The sequence below is a fragment of the Desmodus rotundus genome, chromosome 8 (genome assembly GCF_022682495.2).
Source record: "Desmodus rotundus isolate HL8 chromosome 8, HLdesRot8A.1, whole genome shotgun sequence".
Classification (NCBI taxonomy): domain Eukaryota; kingdom Metazoa; phylum Chordata; class Mammalia; order Chiroptera; family Phyllostomidae; genus Desmodus; species Desmodus rotundus.
Window position 1 is genome coordinate 128,707,954 of NC_071394.1, and position 22,066 is coordinate 128,730,019.

Consider the following 22,066-nt stretch of genomic DNA (forward strand, 5'->3'; position numbering starts at 1 on the left):
ATGTGCCAATACAGATAAAAATGTCAAAAACAATGTGGAGTAGAAAAAGGAAGTTGCAAAGGGATAGCTACCTCATGATTCAAGGCACGCAAATTGAACTGCACATACAAAAAACATTTATGGATACAAGTGTGGTAAAATAATTCTTGCCTGAATTATCAATGGATGCTAAAACTAACAGGTGAAAGACTGAAAGAAACAGGATGATAACTAATCTCAGAGTATCTTACCATAAGACACATATTAATCACAATGGGAGAAACAGTTGCTGTAGGAGAGCCCTGGCAAACACCACCTTAGCCAAACTGTCATGGTTACCTGAGCTCATGACGGAACAAAACAACTCCACGTGTTCCCAGATATAATGCACCGTGAAGGACACAACGTCTCAGGTGTTCCTGCCAAAAATGCTCAACCTGAGTCTGAGGAAGAAACACTAGGCAAACTCCCATTCAGGAACATTTCACAAAGTAACCGACCTGTACTTTGCACAAACATACGCTATGAAGAACAAAGCTGAGACACTGTTCCCAATGAAAGAGGACTGTTTCAAATTGGAGACACGGCGGTAACTGCACCGTGTGATCCTGGATTACGAGTATAAGGGACATTATTGGGACAGTTCCTAGTATTTACATAAGGTCTATAAATTAGAGAGTAGCATTGTACCGATGTCAGTTTCCTGATTTTAATAACTGCACTGAGGTCATGTCCTTGATTTTAGGAAATACAAGCTGAAGTGTTCTGGAGTGAAGGGAAAGCGAGTCTGTAACGTACTTTCCAACGGCTTAGGAAATAAACCAACATGGATGGATGGAAGAAGAAAACTCCTGGTAAAGTACCGATAATTGGGGAATCAAATTGAGGGGAACGGATGAGTATTCTGTACCACTTGTGTAGCTTTTCTGTAATTCTGAAATCATTTCAAAATCAGTAAGTTACATGTGATGTAGATGTGGCAAAATGTTAACTATTCTATTGTACATGGGTATTATATTCAGTACTATTCTCTACATAGAAAGTATGTCCTAATACAAAATACGAAAACTGAAATTTTAAAAACCTTATGAACAGAAAGCAAAACAAAGAAAGAATGCTGGACCTGAGTCTGGTGACTGGGGGCGAGCCCTCCCCTCGGAGCTGTGTCCTCACCCCTCCCTCCCTCCCGCAGTGCTGTGAGGATTCAGCTGGATGCTGTGCGGAGAGCCACCCCGGTGTAAAAGTGAAAACACTTTCCAGCACCCCTCACGTGGTGGGCTGTCGCTTTCACTCCCCCTTACTGCCTGGAAGGCCTCCATGGTAACTCCCTAAGACAGGAATGGGAAAAAGCCCATGTGCTCCTCCCCAGACTTCCACACCAAGGCCCTTAGCACATTTAAACCACTTGGCTTAGGCATGTGCGTTTCCAGACTCACTCATACCACCTGGCCAGTCAGGTCAGCTAAAGGCTGGAGCCTTCAGGTGTTATTGTGAGTCACAATTCAACAGTCTGTACAATTAACAGGCCTAAGAGTTGCGAGGCTTTATGTATTTCCTGAGCAAACAAAAGTGCTTTGAGTAGACTGGTGGCAATCTTCAAACCTCCAAGTGTCTCTCCCCCATCTTTCAAACAAAGCAATGCTTCCAAATACCTGGCAAACGTCGGCCAGGCGGCATCTAAGTCGTAGCCCCTGGAGGCCAGGTCAAACTGAACGTCGGTCAGCTCGTAGAGCTGGCCCACAATGTCAGAGCTCAGCCTTGGCTTCAGAAAGGGGCTTCTTTCGTAGTACCAGTCACTGCGGGGAGACAACAAGGTACGGATTACAAGAGTAACAACACAGGTATGCAAAGCGTGAATTTAATCAGTCCTCTCAGTATGCCTGGGCCTCACCTAATTCTAACCGAGGTTACTAAATTAAATACACGGACACACAGCACCCCCCCCCCCCATCTGATTTTCACTGCAGGAGCACACAGCTCCCAAATAAGCTGCACTTCCTCACAGGAATTGCTGAGATGAACTAGCTACTTGTACGTTTATCATTTCTATCACAGCTATTTCCCAAAAAGGATATGAGAAACCTTAAATCTCAATCACCTGCCAAGAAAGGGTGGCCACAGGGGAAAGAACACTTCCTTTGTGAGAAGTAACTAACCCGATCTCCTATTCCTTCTGGAGAATTCAATTCAGGACATTGAACTCACTGCTAATTTCTGTCCTGACACCAATTTAAAAGACAAAGAACAAAAGCTCTGCACTGTGTGTTGCTGGGTGTCTCACTTCCCGTGAGCAGGAGGATTTAAAAGGATGATGTGGGTGAGTTTAAAGGGCATCTTGGCTGAGTCTGTGAACCGTGGTCCCCGGAAGCCAGACTGCCTGTGATGGTTTTCACCAACCTCTAGGACCAAGTAACCTGCAGATCAAATGTGTTCTTGCAACTCACATAAATTCACAAAGCCTGTCACATATCTTGTGCATGAGAAATATACCTCTATGCAAGTCCTCATAAAGGTGACAAAATGAAACAAAATATTTCCCCAACAGTTTTTAAAAATTTCAGAAATGATTTCTTTGGTTAATTGGAGGAGCGCTCCCTAGGGAGAGGGGAGGCAGAGCGGGAAAGGGGTGCAGCTCCTGGTCTGACCACCTTTCCCTTGCTTTACACACTCAATCCCCGCCCCTGCCACAGGCTCCATCACTAGTGGCACAGAGGCCCCCAACTGGTCACCATCACATTCTTCAGGGAGCCCAGACATGCCTAGCAGGTATTGGCTCAGTGTCGTGAATTACCTCAGTGAGGCCCACTCAGTGGTGTTAAAAACCCCACAGGGGATTCTGCTGAGAGGCCAAGGCTGCAACCCACTGGTGACCAGTGGGGTGTGTCCATTCACTAGGGACAGCACCAAGGACACGCCACCCCTCAGGGACAACTACCTGGCAACAGGAGTTAAGCGAGCTGGACCCAACTCCTGCTTTATGACAGACTCAGCATCGGCAGGACCTCGAGGAAGGCATTGGGCACCTCCCTGAGCCTCGTGTTTCTCATCTGAAAGCACTCAGTGCTCGGGCCCCAGGTGTGCCGAGGACTGTGGCTGGGAGGGAGGGTGACAGCACTGGGAGGGCTTTGCTGTGCCAGGGCACGCCCCAAATGGGCACTGCGGCTGCAGCTGTCGTTCACCGGGGGACTTCGGTTCACCCGTGCGGGCACAGGGCCAGCCCAGCCCTGGCCCGTCCATACCTGGTCACTTTGGTGTTCATGAAGCACTGCTGCAAGGTGTCGGCCAGCCTCTGGTGCACCAAGGAGTAGCGAATAAATGCTCTCCCTTTTCCCAGAGACGTGCGGAGCTGGGGAAAGATTACACAGAAACGAAGCACCATTAGCCGAAGTCTACACAGACACCTGGTCTCACAGCCTGCAGCAAACAGGAACAGGGCAGACAACGCCACACACCTTTGCCCACGCATTGGCTTCACCCACGTCCCTCATGGGACCTAACACATTTGATAATGCCACCCCTGAGCGTGAGGCCTGAAGTGGGCGACTTCTTCCAGGCTTCCATGCAAGAACGACCTACAGACTCTGGCAAACATGCTAGGAAAGGTGTGCCCACGGGAGCCTCCTCCACCTCAGCAGGCTCGTGGTTTGGAGTCAGAGGAGAACTGTACAATTTACTTTGGAATACTCAGAATAAAACTTGGAAGTAAATGAAGGGCTCTGCGCACCAGCAGTGAGCTAGAGTGAGAGCTGGTCTCAGTGTGGCTCACATCTGGGCTGTCTGGGGGCTGTTGGGAGAACAGATGCAGGGGAAGAAGCCTACCAGGCTTGGCTGGAGTCCGTGTGCAGGAGGAGCGAGGGAGCAAAGGGAAGAGGTGTGTAAGGGGGACTTAAGGGAAGGTATGGTGGGTGTGGAACTGCCTCTATGTTCTCATGAAACCATCGGTAAAATCCACGTATCTACCCACTTTCCTGGTGGGATTTCTCCTCAGCTATGCCCACTCACTGCATTTAGTCAAAAAGTGCCTGGGGGTGACAGCGGGGAGTCTCTAGGTGGCCCAGTCACACTGGGGTAATGACAAAACGGGCATGGTTCTATTTCAGGAAGTCTGAGGTGGACGGAGGCCCAGGTGCAGGCCTGTCTCGAAACCTGTCCCCACCACGCCAGAACACGGAAGCCTGTTGTGATGGAGATGGGATCTGCTGGTCAGAAACTCTGCCAGCTGTAGACACAGCCACTGAAACGGATGGGATCAAGGGGACAGACACAGAAGACACATGAGGCCAGTTTGTAAATCAGGATTCATACTGCCCATATCTCAGCCCAAGACCAAATACCTTTCAACTCAGAAAGATAGACTTCTTACTGCTGACTCAAGGAAATGATACCACAACATGAAGTTGTTTTAAACAATAAAAAGGTGTGAAACCCCCAAAATCGTAAAGGTTGTAAGATATTTTCCTTGTGAGCTTTGTGGGTTTGGGGTAGAAGTTGAGATACCTGGAAACGGAGGTGGGCGGCAGCCTGACCGGCAGGTCTGCAGGCGGCTGGTCAGGGCAGACGCCGCGTGGAGAACCCCAGTGACACTCCCGGGTCCAAATACGTTCGCCACATGAGTGAGGTGAGAGCAAAGGGTCCAGTGGGGACAACTAGGAACCTCGGGCAGCTCTGAGCAGCTGAGCCAGGCACTGTGAAGCGAAGTGTGGCAGCTGCACAAACACACACTCACACGAGGCCCCATGGGACTGAGCAAGAACCTCGCAGAGCGGCCATGCCTGTGTGCTCCCAAGCAAGCGGCTTGTCTTTATTAGCAAAAGGGCCACTGTAACAGCATTCAGCATATTTAATTTTTTAATGGAAAACATGAGTCCATATTTTTAATCCAGCCTACTGACTGATTTTGTATACTTATGTAAAAGGAGCTATTTATTTTAAGAGATCTTTTAAAACATCCCTTGGTGAAGAAAACAGTAGTTTCTTTGTACTACAAATGAAAATATGGCACAGCCTTTTTACTTTCTATTTTTTGAGATCATGGTCCGCTTTCATTACCTAATTCCTGAATTTTTTTAGCATTTAATCAGAACTCACATGCCCTGTACCGGGAAGCGATACAGCAGCAGCAAAGGACAGGAAGTCTGCAAGGTACATGGGAACTGATTGAGCTTTAAGCCAGGCCGCACCTGGCTCTGCCCCTGCCCCCCATGGCGAAGCACACGCAGTCCAGGTTGAGCCCACCATGGACCTGCAGAAGTGGCTGACTGGAGCCTGGGACTGCTTCACTCCAAATGGCTGCCTACACCCCAAAGGGGCCTACGGGGCCCAGCAACGCTTCCTGTCCATTAACTTTTACTTCCTGGCTTGTTGGTCTGGCTGGCACTTGATGCGGATTCAAGGTGACCCAAGTGTCCAGCAGCCCACCCTGCCTAGTGGCATCCCAGACCATGCTGCCCAATGGTGCCCAGAGAGCAGAGCCTTCAACAGACAAGATGACTGGGCTCTAGGGGAAGTGGAGCTTATGCCAGCCACCAAACCCCAACAACGTCTGTGCAAGCAGGGAATGCTTTTGCTTCTAGAAGAGTTTCTCTGGCCTGGACAGGGTTCACTGCCTTATGAGAGAAGGCTAAAGTAGGTGTAAGCATTCATGACCGTGGGCTTCCACTGCTGGAGGTAAGGACGTCAAAGGCTTTGGTTGCTGTGAGGAGTGGAAGAGGCCGGAGTGGCGGTAAGGCTCCCAGGTGCACGAAGAAGAGGGCACGGTGAGCACCCTCTCCAGCTTTACAGCGCGTTGGGCACCGGTCTACACCGTGGACCTGAGCGTCCTACTAGGTAAGACCCCACAAGACCTGTCTGTGCTACCTGGACGTTAAAGAAATTGGCAGAGCAAACTCCTCCGAGTCAGGACGCTGCCTCATCAGCCCAGATGCCAGAGGGTGCAGCTGGTGGAAAGTGCCCAGCCCCCACGGCCAGCCCATCTAACTGTCACTCACTGTAAGAAGAAACCCATCTGGCTCCAGGGTCGGGCAGGAATTCTTCCCAGAGTGCCTGGCTCGGAGGTCTTTGCCGAGGCCAGACAAGGAGCACGTCTGTGGGCTTTTGGGTGTCTTTAAACTTGCAGACAAGACATCAAAAGAGAAGCACTTTAGACCTCCTGTTCTAAATCTAGGGGGTTACTTGTCCCTAATGTATAAAGTTCTTTACTCCCAGATGGACCAGGCTTCAAGAGAAAAAGAGATTCATCAGGAGGGGGGCAGCGGGGGAGAGGCAGAAAGAGAAAGAGAGACAGACTGTTCTGGAGTTTTGTAACGCGGCCAAGCCATGGCACTCTGCTCTAGGGACTCGGAACATGACGTGGACAGCTGCTGGACTTCTTCGCTTCCTTTGTTTTAAAGATTTTATTTATTTATTTATTTATTTATTTAGAGGGGAAAGGAAGGAGAAAGAGAGGGAGAGAAACATTAAATGTGTGGTTGCCTCTCACATGACCTCAACTGGGGACCTGGCCTGCAAGCCAGGCATGTGCCCTGACTGGGAATCAAACTGGACACCCTTTGATTCACAGGCCCGTGCTCAATCCACTGAACCACACCAGCCAGGGCTGGACTTCCTCACTTCTTTACCACCCGTAAACCCCACTTCCTCACTTGACTGTCTGCAGCAAAGGTCTCTGCAAAGACACACTTAAGGCAGGTGAGAGGAGGACGCGAGGCCTGTGGCTGCTCTGCTCACCTCTGAAATAGACTTGACGAATCGGATCCCATCGTTGGCTCCTTTCACCTTGGCCAGGCAGGCGCAGAAGTAATCCCAGTAGTCCTTCTTGTTGCCCAAAAGGGTGGCCTTCTCTTTCTGATCAAACTGCGTAGGGAAAGGCACAGAGACAGGCGATCTAAACTCACTGCCGTTCATCTCATTAAATGATAAATAATAACAGCTTCTTAGCTGCCTGGCACTGGGTAAGGCCCTTTACCGGCATTATTTTTATTTATTGTCACCAAGTGTTTTAATCCCCAACTTACAGATAAGGAAACTGAGGCTAGGAGATGGTAAGCAACTAGCTCAAGGTCATACAATTAGTAAGATTCAGGAATAATAGCACCCCCTGCCAAAAAAAAAAAAGATTTATCTCTTGAAGGGACCTCTGTGCAGAGTTGAGTGGAAGACCACCAAAGTGGCTAGTAACAACTTTGGTAAAGATATGTAACAGCTTGTGATGAAGAAACACAAGTGAAAAGTCTTAAGGGCAACACGAAGAGTGCTAACTATGTCTCAACTCAGGGAAATGAGTTAGTGACATTTTATCCCAGTTACTCATGTGTCAGTGTCTTAATATATAAACAGTAAATTCAAATCGATGCTGGTTATGAGTCATTTCAAATCCAAAACCAAAATGAATGTTTTTACACGAGAAAAAAAGGTCCGTAAATATCTTCAGTGTGAAACAGAGAACCAGCTGAAAAGGCAGGCGACGGGAGCCCTTCAGCACGTTGTGGCTGGCCCCTCCAACTGGCCCTCCCCCTACGTCCTGTGGTGGGTGTGACAGTGCAAACTAACGGTGTTCAAAATGGATCGGGCTCTCTCTCTAACATAACATAGCAAAGCATAACGCAGCGTAACGTAACACTTTACAGCATTCTTTTCTGATTTCAGAAGACACGCATATATTGTTAGGCAATCTGGATAGAGCCCCGCAAAAAACAGAAAAGAAAAAATTATAATGCCCAATGCCACCACCCTAAGGTTAACTTCCGTTAACATTTTGGTCCATCTCCTTCCTGTTGTGGTTCATCACCTGTGTTTTTCCACGCCTACAGAGTTCCCTAGACCTGTGCACTTGAACGGAGCACACATAAGCGCTCTGCAGTGAGCGTGCTAAAGGAAAAACCTCCTGGACTGACCGCAGAGATCCTGACGCGGGGCGTCGGAGGGGGACCAAGAACGCATCTCTGACGCGCTCCCAGGGGACGCGGGCACTGCTGGTCTGCAGACCACACTCGGAGCAGCAAGGCATCTGGACAGTCTTCAGACGCCCCACGGGCTCCTGGGAAATGTGTGGCTGGTTGTGCACACATATGTGTATCTGTTTGGGGAGAGCTTCCATAGCTTCCACCAGACTTTCACAAGGGGATGTGACTGCCCCCAAGTTAAGATCTGCTATACAGGGACCTTGTTACCTGCCTTAAGTTGACCTACATCTCTAAAGAATGTTCTGGATCCCCAAAATCATCTTAAGAGGCAAGGTTCTGATTCCCCAGACAACGGCACTCAGAGGCCCGCGCTCTCGATGGGGGCCGCTCTGACTGTCGGTCTAACCAGGACAGCTGAGTGGCTGCCCTGAGCTTTCTGGACCACATCCTGAGTGCCGATGAGTCACCCGTGAGGGAAACAAAAGACAGCAGGGCAGAAGGCCACACACTACAGGAGTCACTTACTTGGAGGAGATACTCAAGTTTGTAAGAAAACTTATGCAAGCTGGCACTGTCATCCGTGACGGGTTCTCCGGCTTCCTTAAATTCTTTGCTTAGTTCTGTCACGGCACCTTTGAAACAACAAACGGGAACATGTAAGCAGATGGAGCTGGACCTCAGAGAGAAAAGCAAAAGCCCCGGGAAGCAGGAGGGGGTCAACGATGGCAAAACCCACAGGAAACGTGAAGCGACACCAGCTTTACATCCATGGGGACGTAGGGCTGAGTCATAAGGTGCTAAGGTGCCCTGAGAGCCCAATGCTCCACCACAGCGTGCCAGGTGGGCACCGGGTGGGCACACTTCTGGGTCCGCCCTGCAGGCCCACCATGTAGGCCTCTACTACGCAAGCACGCAGCATTTGGTCAACAAAGGTTTGCTGTGTGAGGGTCACTCAGCAGCCCCCGACACTGGCTTCCAGAGAGCCTCACCCTTTTTTCTGGCCATGGTGCTTACGGTTCTTCACTGTCACCCTACTGCTCAGCACAGGGAAGTGCAGGCCCCAAGAAGAGCCAGAATGTGGAAATAACACTAAGGACAACGATGCCAAGAATGACGACGACAGTACTTGCTTCTGGTGACTGAGTACCTACTAGGGGCCAGGCCTCTGCAAGTCTTTCTCATTTAATATAGCACTGTGAGGCAGGAGCATCATTTCAACAAATCTAAGATGCAATTGATTTCAAGATACCCCAACTTCGGAGCTGTTGAAAGGTAAAAAAGAGTAAGTACAACGTCGAATTTTACAAGGGAACCTTGGCTTTCCCTGAGGCTTTCCTACCAAGAGTGTACCCCTCAACTTCTAAGATAATTGACCTCCTGGGGCAGAAAAGGGGGAAAACCACCTTTGACCCTCACTCACAGCCTCTGCTATGAGGCAGGAGGGTTATGAGAGGCTGGGTTTGGTTTAGAACTTAGAAAAATGTCCCCAGCTGAGATGGCTAGAACATGCCGGACGACAGAACTACCTCCTTCTCCAGCAAGTCTCATGAGAAGGAGCCCCAGGGCCCGCTCTCAAGCTCCATGGCTAAAGAGCAGCTCTGCCCCTCGCTGGGCCTGAGCTGCGGCAAAGGTCAGCTCATGGCAAAGACAGGTTCTTGGGACTGATTCTCGCAGGTGATTGGTGCCCAGCTGTGCCCTAATAAAGTGTCAGCTGTGGGTGGCCTTGGTGGAAAGACTCTCAGCCTTCCTTCCCCACCCTCAGGCTGGATGAACACCCCCAAACTGATCTGGAACTCCTGCAATTTGGAAGAGCCTTTCTTTCAAAGGGGTGTCAAGATTTCAGCAGCTGTCTCTGATAACCCAGATGCGTGACTTGTGGGTGTTGTGGTTTCCCAGGGTCACACGTGTACCCTGCCAGCACCTGAGAAGTGGGTGTCATCCCACCCTCCCCTGCACGGGAAGGAAGCAACCGCACCGTGGAAAGGGGGAGGGACCTGTTTGACATCTTCCAGGATTCAAAGGCGGAGCCATGAGCTGACCAGTAGCCTGCCTGATACCAAAGCCTGTCCCCAGGAGAAGCGGGCTGCCTGCAGAGGCCTGAGGGCTGGGCGCTACCCCCGGACACCTCAGCCAAGGACGCACTGCTCTCACGGCAGAGGCTGCCAATTCGTTGGACGCTTGTTAAGACAGCTACCAACAGATGGAAAGAAAGGGTCCTGAGAATGTGGTGCCTTTTAAGAACTCCCACCAGAGTACCCCGTGGGCTGGGCATAGGGCACTGAGACGGCTGTGGGACGTCAGGGACGACCAGAAGCAGCCAGAACACGGGGTGGAAGAGGGCAAGCGAACAAACGCTGATGCCCGCCCTCCTCCCGGGGGCAGCTCCACCAGGGCTCCTCTCTCCCTCCCAACGAGGGGCGCTGGGGCCCAAACCAGAGACTGAACAGAGAAGACTGCCTACGCTGTGGAGAAAACTCTCAAGGTCAGTGGCAGGGACTGGCCCTTCACTTCCTCTGTGCACATGTGGGTGTGTGTAGATTCTTTAAAAAGCATCCAACATTTTAGCGGGAGGGAGACGGGTGTGGTTAAGAGCAGACTCTGGAACCAGGTGTGTGTGCAAGCCAGACTCTGTGGACAGGACGTGTGACCTTGGGCAAGTCACTGAACCTCTCTGTGTCCGTTCCCACATCTGCAAGGTGGGAATAATGAAGAGCCCTACCTCACAGAATTAAACACGAGGACTCAGTGATTTACCACGTATAAGACATGTGTAAGACAGTGCCTGGCATACGTGAAATGCCATGTAGGTATTAGCTATTGGAGGCCCAAAGAGCTATAGAAATAGGAGATAAGCCTGAGAAAGTGATTTTTATCTCGTCGACTATGACCTTCATTCAGAATGAGGACAGTATCTTGGCCTGATGGCCCGGGCAGAAGAGCCTGCCATGGGTCCCTGCCGTGTCTGAGCAGTCTGTCTGTCGAGAGAGTGTCACTGCAGGCCCTGTGACAAGGAGGAAGCGGTGAGCTGCAGCCTGTTGTAGTGAATGTGCTGAAGCTCCAAAGAGACTTGGGAGACCATCCCCGGAACAGCGGACCTCGGGTCCTGGGCTGCGGCCAGCAGAGAAGGCAGTCCCCACTGCTCCTCACAGGCACCCTCCCACCATGCCTCTCTCCAGGGAGGGCCTGCACAGCGGCCTCTCTCACTGGGCGAGGCTGCACTAGGGGATCCCGGGGAGGCAGCAGGCCCACAACTGGAGTCCGTCCAAAATAGGCCACCTGCCTGCCACGAACAGGCGAGACAGTGAAGTGAGAAAGATGGGCATCTGGTCTTCCTGCTCAGAGGGAAGGAGAATGTTCTTCCCCAACTCCATCAGAGTCCTGTGGGGCATGATTCAGCCAAGAACACACACACAGAAACCAGACCCAGACCCAGAAAGGAGTATTTGATTTTGTTTACAAAGCGCCATTCCGGGGCCCTGCGAGGAGGGCCAGCATGCTCTCCCAGTCTTGCAGGAGGGACACCCGGGCCCCGAATGGTTCTGTGTGAAGCGCCCCGAGGGCTCTGATTACCCCAGGGTGGACCCACATGAAAGAGCTGGACTTCAGCTGGCAACAGCAATGGCACAGTCATGGCTCCCTCCAGGCCACACCTGGCATGCCGCGTGGCCTAACTGTACCTTGCAGATCGCGGATGATCCTCTGGAGCTGGCTCTCCACACTGGCGGAAGCCATGGCGACGGGCTGCAAGCCGCCTGTCTTGGCGGTGCACCTCCTGCCCAGGTCCGGTCAGCAGAAGTCAGACCCCATGGTGGCACCTGCATGAGGGAGGAGGAGGTGTGGAAGAAGCAGTCTCAGACCAGTACAGAGACAGGTGACGATCGTCGCTCTGGGTGCAATGCTGCCCCACCCGGGCACCTTCCTTCAGCGGGAAGGGCTCGACCTTCCTGTGTGGGCCTGGCTCTGTGGGCATTCCCTGGTTGGCTCCTGACACACTTACATTCAAACACAGTGACCTGGTTGAGGCCTTAAAAAGAAACAAAATCAACCCCATAGTGCGGCTCATCCTTTGTGAGTTCCCCTCCCAACTGGCCCTCTCAGCACAGCCTCATTTTCTACCTTTAAAAATGCCTCCCAGTGGCTCCCCCACACCCTCCAAACCAAGGCCAGAATGAGTCCAACCCCGCCCAGTTCACCGGCCGGCTAATTCCAGACCCCCCCCCCTCCTTCTCTGAGGACTGCTGGGGGCAGTGGGCCAGGGACCGGGGCACGTACCCTCGGGGATGCTGGGCCAAGGGAAGCCTGGCCTTCCTCTGGGGGAAGCGGCTCCCTCGGGGCAGGTCCGCAGCTCCAGGTGGCCAGTCTGGCTCTGCCTGGCTGGGCAGGCACCACCGAGTCTGTCCTCAAGGGCCTGTATGGCCCTTGGAACCAGTCAAGGGACACTTCTATTTTAAGCTCGGTTACTGTCCTCTTGTAGCTGGTGAGTCCTGAGTTACCAGCCCTACTGGGGCAGCTGCTGAAGTGACTTAAGGACACTGTAGTGGCTGAACCCAACAAAGGTGAGGAGATACGAGCAGCGCCAAAATGAGGCCTGGGCGTGCACTTGGACACCCCCGAGTCCTTTTCCCAAACCTCTACTTCTTCCCTCAGATGTCCCCCGTGAAGTTGAAAGGTTTTCTGGCAAAGCAGTTGGCAAGACTAGAGGTGCCCATAGGAGCGGCCACCACTGAACAAGGACCTACTATGTACTGGGCCCACGGGACCATTTTAATTCCCACAATCACCCCAGCAGCAGCGGGGCAGATAACGTGCAGAGGAGAAACTGGCACTCAGAGAAGCCATGTAGCTTCTCTGAGACCACAGGCCAGCAGGGAGTGCACTGGCCCGGACGCCCCTGGCTGGTCCGATTTCGCACTCTGCGGATGTACAGCCGAGCCACTGTCACTACGCAAATGACCGACTGCTCCACCGGCTTCTAGGAGTCACTCTGCCCTCCAGCCACCTCCCACCTGCGGTGCCGCTACCCCGAGGGCCGTGCTGGCCTCGTTCGCCCGCCACCATTGTCCCCTTACTGCTCTGGGAGTCAAGGCAAGAAGATCCTGGAATAGAAATGGTCACCAAGCTCCCGCTCCTCCAAATATTTACTTATGCATTCCAGTGTCAGCCTGAGTGAGGAGGGCCTGTCACAGGGCGGACAGGTCCAGCCTATTTTTAACTAACAAGCCAGGGCAGCTGTGCCTTAGTAAAAACAAGGCCCAAAGAAGGCTTCTCCAGACGAGGAGGAACGGGATAGGCCCAATCCTGCGCACACTCCCAGGAACTGATGACACGGAGCCCCAGCGAGCCAGGGGATCCGGAACCCGTGAAGCTCCCCAGCAAGTGCTGGCACCCTGCCTATCACAGACACCAAACTGAGGGTGGGGTGGTTTACAAGGAGCCAGTCCACTCAGCCCCTGACAACACAGCCTGAGCAGGGGGCCCTGGGGAGGGCTGGTGCCCAGGCTGGCCTGCACCTCTGTAGGGGCTCTGCTGTCCAGGAAGGCACTTCGGCCCTCCTGGCGAGGGAGAGGATCAAGGATCATCACTGCCAGTGCACAGCTGCCCCGGCCCCACAAGCTGTCACTGCCTACTATGTGTGGGCTGGGGTACAGAGGTAGGCAAGGCCCGGCCCAGCCCAGCCCTAGGTTGGGCACCAAGGAGACAGAAAACTATCCAGATACCGAGATACGACAGAGGAGGGCCATGCAGAGGTATGGGTAAAAAGTGATGGGTACTCAGCAATGAAAAGGAACGAGCCGCTCATACGCACGACAAATGCTTTATGCTGCGTGAATGAAGCCAGGCTGAAAAGGCTCCGCACTTTACCACTCCACCTGCGCAGCCTTGCAAAGGCAAAAACATTGAGGAGAAATCAGATCATTGGTTGCCAGGAGCTGGGGGTGAAGGGGGGCTTTGACTACAAAAGGGTATGCAGAAATTTGGGGGGCAATTCTGTTCTATCTTGGTTATGGGTGGTGGTCACATGACTGCAAATATCTGACAAACGTTATTTTGAGTTGTCAAAACACACACACTGTAAATGGTACCTCAGCCACAACATCTGCACTGTGGTGAAGTTAGAAAGCTGTGTGCGGTGGGCCCGGAGAACGGGGAAAGTTAATTTTGCTTGGGGAAGGGAGAGCGGGTAGGCATTGTGGGGGCGCTGGGCCGGGGGGCCGGGCCTGAAAAAATGGGCAAGAGGTCCTCGGAGACACAAGGTGGGAGGGGCGGGGATGGGGAGGTAGGAGCCAGGGGAGCCTGTTTCTCCAACGGCTTCCTCTTTTTAGACTGCTGTCAACACAGACAGCCTTGCAGGTTCTGGGAGAACCAGTCTCAGAGGAAGGTGACTAACACCCCAAGGGCCTTAAAGGAAGCCTGCTGGGCGTGCGTGTTTACTCAAGCACAGGCAAGGCCTGCACACGTGGGAGAGGGCGGGGAGCTCAGCTGGAGTGACAGTGAGGGATCCCGCGCTAACTCAGCAGGCCCCGGCCAGGACAATGCACAAACTACACAACAGCCGGATTTCCTAGAAACCTGAGGGCGAAGCCCTCTCTGCAGTCTGGTGTGAGGGAACGACAGGGGCAAACCGAACGCGCCTTGGCACGATGAGCTGAACACAGACACATGCGTGCTCCTTCAAGACTCCCTGGCGCCCTGGTGAAGCTGCCCCCGTGTGGGCCCGAGCCCAGCAGGCTGTCTTCGTCTGGCCCCAGCAGGGTGCTCAGCTGAAGCCAAGTTCCCAGGCCACGGGGTGAGCAGTGCCAGCTGCTGACCACACAAGCCGCTTTTCCAAACAGCCTGCGAAACTACCAAAGTAACGAACCCCGAGAACCTGGCCGCTGGGCCTACAGGCCGCAGAGGACTCCCCACCAGGACTGCAGGTCACCTCTTCACACGGTTTCCGGAAGGCAAGGCTTCCTTGAAAGACACGGCCACCACAGGGATGCTGATTCTGTGGACTTGGAAAGGACGTGACTTAGCATTGTGCCCTCCTCGTTGTTAGTCCCAGGTCATTAGTGACCAATGAAAGACACAGAAAGCGGCCCTGTGTCTCTCCATACTGGGGTCAGCTTCCTGTGTCTCCAGATAACCTTGTCCTCTGGCTGAGGAATGAAGTTTCTTTTTCCTTTTTCTTTTTTTTAAACCTACAACACTCTGACACCAAATGTGTGGCTGTTTCCCACACCAGGAACCAGTTCTGACACCCGGTGTCCTACAATTCAATTCAATTCTGACACTAACCCCTTGGGAGAACACTGGGTTTTCTTGCCAACAACTCAAAATTATGTTTAAGCTTAGCCAGAATACCTGAAAATGCCCAACCTTCTGAAAGGGGAAAAGGGACTAAATGCATTTTTTACAATTCTTTTACCTGGGACTATTGCCTGAACACCTAGTCATGGCCTAGGTATTACGTGAGAGGTAAAGGATCTTCCCCCACCTTGAAATTCCTCCTAGACCTGCCCAGAAGCCCTAAATGCCTTAAACAATAGACACAGCAGTTTAGTGCCAAACCAAGGTACAAAGACTGACTCACATAAACTTATTTACACTATGGTGCAAATGACTAACATTCTTGTTGCCCAGAAATGGGTTCTGCAGGGTTCTACAGCATCTGAGTTCACACATCAGAAATGAAGGACCAGAGGGGAGGAGGAGGTCTGGGGCACGAAAGGCAGCCTGGCCCAGCCTTCCAACTTCATCATGCTTGCTCCTAACGAGTACTGACAGTAACAACACAAGAACTAAGAACTGACTGGGAGAGGGCACCGTACAGTGGGGCTCCTCCCACTCTCAAACAAGGGGGAACACTCCAGTTATAAATCCCACCCAGACCAAGGAAGGGCGTTAACAAGTTCACCGGCCAAAGCAGGAAGCCTTTCTGGAAGAGTCCACCACTTTGGCCTAGTTCAGCACTCCCAGGAGCAGCTATCCAGTTACCGTCTGTGGGCAGGGGGCTCTCGGCTGGTACCTGCAGCTCTGAGGGCCCACGGCCCTGCTGGCTCAGTGCTGAGTCAGTTGGTGGGCGGGCAGGCTGCCCTCACCAGAGCTTCAAGAAGGTGCCTAGGAGAGTGCTCAGTCTCTTGGAGGCCAGCGCAGAGGGAGACACTGCCACACACGTGAGCAGAGGCTCCTGGGGCAGCCCCACCCTCAGACCTATAATTAAAGTGTTGACCAACCGTACGCCTGACTCAGCTTTCCCAAGCACTCCTTGCTTGCAATCTTCTCCCTTTTTTAAAGGGGATGAAGACTTGAGACCTTGCTATCACCTCTTCAAAATTCTCTTGCCATGCCCCCTTCCCACCAGCAATTTCAGGTTTCCTGGTCCCCTGTCCTGGAACACACGCAAAACGGCCTGGTTCCAGCCCACCGAGCAGGAGAACAGGGCAGAGGAAGAGGGGATGGGAGGCATTGCTTCCAGGCCTGGGGGAAACTGTTGTTGCTTTGGGAAGGGGGGCAGCTGCTCCCAGGCAGGGCTGAACATCGGAACTTGGGGCTGCGGTGCCGCTGGAAAGCTCCAGAAGCATCTAGGGGGCCGCAGCGGCATGCGTGTGCGAAAATCTGGGCAGTTTCTGGCAGAGCTGCACAGACAAACGACAACAAGCTTGTGCGCTTGACTCCTGCCCCCAAACAGCACAAAACCCATACAGGGGGGAAAACAGCAGTGCTCCCGAATCATGCGCTGGGTGGGGGGCGGGGGTGGCCCAGGCAGCAGGTAACCCCATGTGCTAACAAAGCTCCTGCAGCCAAGCCGGGTTCGCTGGGCACCACTATTGAGACAGGCCTGACCCAGGAGCTGGCGTTACAGCTGGAACAAGGCCGCTGAGCCCTGGCCTTCAAAGAACTCACGCTCCAGGGAGGGGGAAGCAGACAGCACACCCCCCCATACGCTTACAGACAAGTAACAGAGACCACTGAGGCCTGACAGGCACTTTGATGAACACAGGTGAACACATGAGGCAGCAAGCTCTACTCTGCTCACCACGCTAAGCCCCCACCGCAGGGGGCTCTCCCTTCTCCTGCCCCCATCGCCACACGCCAGCCCGGCAGTTTCTTGTTCGACCCGCCTTTCCCACGTGTCTGTGAGCTCCATGGCTGCTCCACTTCCCCAGCTCCCCGCACAGCTCTGACATGGAGCGCCCTCAGTAAGTTACTATTGAGTGAACGAACGAGACAAAACCACACCACTGACTCTTCTCCCACAAACCAAATTAAACTGTAGGCACAGAAATGTACTAGAAATGCAGCAACTTGTAAATAATGATAATGATCCTTCAGTGCTGGGAAATATGGGTAAACCTGCAAAAAAGTTCTATTTTTCAATTTTCCTTTATTGCATATAAAATGCTTTTATGTTGACTAAAATAACGCATTTAAAAAGTCAGGTTGTAGCTGCAGACGTTATATCACCACTACGGTGGGAATATCACGGAGGTATCATCCAGAGAATGAACAGAAGCATGTGACTTAGGGATCGGATGGATTGGGTGTGTCTACTCGGCTGTGCTCCTGGGGCGACAAGAGCAGCGACCCAGGTGCGGAAGGGGCAGGGCGGGGGCTATGCTGGCAGATCGGAGGGGCAGCAAGAACCAGGACCACGGGTGTTGTAGCAGTGGGCGAGAAAACAGTCTTCCTTATCAACTGTAGCTGCGTCTTGCCAATTTGGACCTAGGCAAATTTCGAATCAGAGTCGTCGTGTGAAATTTCCATTACCTATCATGCAACGAATAACGCAATAAAGATCATGCCAGCATGGGGTGAGATCCACGGTGTGTTTAGCTCACCAAAGTATTTTCGGTCACCCTCTCTGTCCTGAGGATGTTATTTGACCTCTTCCTACCTTGTGTGTGTGGGGGTGGAAGGGGAGGGGTTGTTTGTTTGCTTTTTAGGTACAATGAGGGGAGGATACCCTTGACCTGCCTTCACAGAGGAGTTGGAGAAAGAGAAGAGCAGGTGGTCTCAGCAGCTACCTTTGACTGAGGATCCTACAAGTGCCCCTACCTGACTAACCAAGTCTGCAGGTACCCTGGAAAAAGCACCGGGGACTCCGGGTTCGGCTGGAGGCAATTCCCTCCAGCTCCACGTTAAAAGGTCAGTGGTCCAACCCATCTTGGACCCTTATAGGGATTCTCTAACCCTAGTCCTCTGCATGCTAACGACTTGCTTGGAATGCTTTTTCCTGCTTCAGGTTTTTCTTTGAAATTGCCAGCGCTTCCCTAACAGTTTTCTGCCTCTGGCTGAGGGCGCACTACCTGCCCCTGTCCCAGAGGTGTAGTCAAACCTGCCCCTGGCCCCTGAACCAGCCCCAGGGCCACAGGACTGAACGTGGCCCAAAGGTTCTCCTAAGTCTGTCCTCAGAACTACACTGATGGACACACACACCCTCGTCCCTGAAAACAGGATCTGGCCCAGCAACAAAGACCCACTTGGTGTCTTTCAAATGCCACCAAGAGCTGCGGGAACAGGAAGGACCACTGGTGGTCGGCCACTGCAACCACCGGGTTGACTGGCTCCAACGTGAGGAAGAGGGGACATGCCTCCGGGACAAGTCAGCACAGCTCTGCCACCCTCGCCTTCTAAAAGCCACGGAGCCCACGTGCTCTGACGGTGAAGCTCTCATACTGGGACAGTAGAGAGACACATCTAAAAGGAGCAAGATAAACGGTCTCATGGAAACAATTCAACACCCGCCCTACTGGTTTACTCCGCCGCTCAAACAGAGGCTCTTACACCAACCAACGGCTTGAAAACGAACAAGCAAACAAGCGAAAACTGGCACTGAGATTACAAATCGAAAATACAGTTTATCTTTCGAGCAAGACCACGACATTCACCCACTAGGGGAGCAGATGTTGACAAGGCCAAACTCCACTCCTCTCCGCTCACAGGCGGCTTCTGGCCACTACAAGACACAGCTAATGAACCTCACCCGCTGTGCTGACTGGGCCGCTCCAGCGCCTGAAGCTGGGAACTGAGTTCCTAGCAGTGGTTCTCACCATGAGACCGCAGCTGGACAACACGCTTCCTCTGCTTCAAGTTAAAGGCGTTCCAGGCCTGAGTCACCAAAGGTGGCCTTGGAATCACCAGAAAACAGTTTACCCTTCAGCCCAGCCTCTCCGCTGGAAGAAGGAGGTCAGCCGTGGGTGCTGGCTGTGTGCTCTGGAGGCAGCAGCCCACGGCCTCGGCGCCCAGCGTGGGTCAAAGTCACCAGCTGCTCTGGTCTTGCTCTTGAAGGGCAGCAGAGTTCACCACTCCAAAGGACGCCTCCTTGGGGTACTGATTATGTTCAGCACCGTACTTTGCCATGGATACTGTGCACCCGTGTTTGGGGCCCAAACTTTCAGGAAAAAAATATATTTCATTTTAATTTTTTTAACTCAATTGTTTTATTTATTTATATTTAGATACTTGTTTTTTGTATTATAAAGGAATTTTAGCATTCACTTTTGAACATATTGTGGTACAAGAAATGTTATGCAACAAATATTACAAAACACAAGAACAGACACAAGGTATGTCAGGTACTATCCATGTACAATGCACACCCTTATCTTTCCCTCAAAACTCTGGGCAAAATGCGCATTACACACGGCAACATCGGAAACAGCAGATGTGGGAGAAGCTCTGACACCTGGAAGCTACCCTGGGGGAAGGGCATTTACACGTGTGAGGGAGATCTGCATTGGTTGGCGAGGGTGTTCCCCTCCCGGTGCCAGGCCTGCTTCTACGTTCCACGGAGCAGGCAGGGGCTTACATCCCCGTGACGACTGCGCCCTGGTGATGCCCGGTGTACCTGGTGACCTCGCGTAACTGCCCCTCCACCCCCAATACCTGCTTTCATCTTTAGCTGAGGGCGGTACTTCAGGTGGTGGCTTCTACCATTTGGGGGAGTTACCCAGCATTCCTGGGTCTCTCCCACGTATACGGGATAAACTTTAGTTTGTTTTTCTCCTACTCATTTGTCTTATGTTAATTTGATTATTAGTCCAACCAGAAGAACCTTAAAGGGTAGAGAATAATTTTCCCTCCTAGACATCTGTTTAAGAGATCCCTCTCCTCACAAACATCTATGGGAGCCATCCTGCCCCCCAAAAAGGACCAGGCTAAACACGGGGCTTCGGAACCCATTCGGTGCCCAGAAAGTAGCAGAGACCAAGGAGCAGGCCGGGGATTAACTCGAACACAACTACAAAAACCATCCAAGTAAAACATTACTTGTAGAATCTAACAGGTGGGCATATACTCACTACTCGGTTCTTTCAAAGATCCTGTGTTTAACTATTTTTTCCTAATAAAATCCCAAAAACAATTTAAAAACGAAATGAAGCCGAAAACCATTTCCTAAAGCAAGAGCCCTTTCAGATCCTTTTCATCAAAGAGACTACAGCCCATCTCGGAGACAGTTACCTCCGCCTCCCGGGTGACAACAATAATGGCCCACAACTGGCAGGGGGCATTCAATGCTTTATGACCGGGTCCTGTCACGGAAGGACGGCAGGGGGTCAAGGGCGGCCCACTCAACCTGGGCCCACCTGGGAAGAAGGTGGGAGCCCCGAAAGCAGAAACCTTCCGCCTGACACCTCTCCGCTGGCAGCCGCAACACCCAGCACCCGCATCAGGCCGATGGCAGGGACCCAAGGCGGGCAGTGAGCCGATTAAGGCCTGATCCTCCGTCCGCAGAGCCCCTGACCCACTTCTCTGCCGGAAAAGGAAACAGCTGCGGTCAGACAAGCAGAGGGGCAGAGAGGCTGTGGCCAACACAGGCCATAATGCTTCACTCGGTGCTCTATTTTTTTTTTTTTTCCCCTTCTGGAGGGGGCAGCCAATGAGAACTGTGAAGAGTGCCAAAAGCCATGGGGAGATGCATTAACAGGGAGCCACGTGGTTAATGTGTCAACCCCAAGCGATTTCTTATAAAAATAGTGAAAGGCAGCCCCCTCTCTCCATCCCCCAGCCCAGGTTCTGAATAGCACGGACTCCACCAAGTCCGGGGCAGCCGCCCCAGAGACGATCCCCAAAGCGACGGGCGTTTCAGGAGAGGCGGCCTGGGGGCGATGCCGAGACCCTGCACCTGGGCACAGATGTCCCGGGACAAACAAACCTCAGGGCATCAGTGCAGTCTCGCCAAGTGGAGGTCCCGGCTGTCCTGGCCCAGCTGAGCCTGGTACCAGCTTCTTAAGGTCGGCGGCCTCCTGGCCAATGCAGGAGGAAACGTGGGGACCTGTCCTCCTGTGCCTAAAACATCCCAGCTGGTTCTGAGACCCCCCACAAGGTGGGTTCCTCTGCGGCCCCTCGGCCGTTGGGGGTCTTGGGGGGTCTTTCTAAGTGATCACCAGAGGCAGCCTGGGTTCCAGGGTCAGTGTCACCTGCCTCAGGTACTTCCCAGGGCCGCTGGGCACGGTCCCGGGAGGGGTCTGTGGGAGACCCGGGAGGGGCAGGGACGGAAAGGGCAACAGGTGACAAGCAGCGACTGGAAGGAAGTTCTCCGCTGGGGGGACGAGAGCAGCCTAGGCACCCCCAGAGTCTGGCTGGTCCCCCAGTGGCACTTACGCGCTCGTGGGTCCACCGCTGGGCAGAACCGAAACTTTCTGGGGCCAAGCGGAAGACTGTGAGAGCACGGCGTAGACGGCCATGATACGCAGACCCCGCCACAGGCGGGTGCGGACTACAATTCCCGGCATGCTCCGCAAGCCCGAGGCCTAAACGCCCACCGGACTCACGAGTGGACGGGCGCAGACTACAACTCCCAGCATGCCCCGCAGAGCTGTGTTATACAACGCCGCAGGTCCTCCCGGCCTGCGGAGGTTAACCCTAGCAATCTCGCAGGCTTGTGTGTCGGCAAGCCAGGCGTCTGGGCTGTTTCTTGAGAGCAGAACTGTCTCTGCGTGACTTCTGAGAATTTGAAATGTGGCTAGTTTGAGTTAAATTGTGTATGTATTTTAACTGCAGAATACATCTGAATTCCAAAGACTTAGTATGAAAAAGAATGTAAATTGAATATTTTTATATTGATTACATGTTGAAATCAAATTTTTAATATGTTGGACTAAATAAAAAACATTACATATTGTTGGGTCTAATGTCACTTCTTAACACAGGAATCTACTGGAAATCGGTGCTCCAAAACTGCGTTCGCGAATGAACTAGCA

At 52.6% G+C, this 22,066-nt stretch overlaps 1 protein-coding gene across 5 annotated transcripts in view; it reads right to left on the reverse strand.

Moving 5' to 3' along the window:
• FYCO1 (FYVE and coiled-coil domain autophagy adaptor 1) overlaps positions 1–21,840 on the reverse strand; it is a 72,218-nt gene extending 50,378 nt beyond the window's left edge. The window contains exons 1-6 of one of the 5 annotated variants that reach the window (XM_045199784.3): positions 21,468–21,834; positions 11,558–11,695; positions 8,406–8,512; positions 6,706–6,831; positions 3,219–3,325; positions 1,632–1,775 (exon numbers count right to left, since the gene is read on the reverse strand). In XM_045199784.3, coding sequence (XP_045055719.2) covers positions 1,632–1,775; positions 3,219–3,325; positions 6,706–6,831; positions 8,406–8,512; positions 11,558–11,612 — 539 coding nt within the window. In that variant the 5' untranslated portion in view covers positions 11,613–11,695; positions 21,468–21,834. The other 4 variants (XM_045199786.3, XM_045199785.2, XM_053929850.1 and 1 more) reach the window with 4 other exon arrangements.
• Positions 21,841–22,066: the final 226 nt, after the last annotated feature.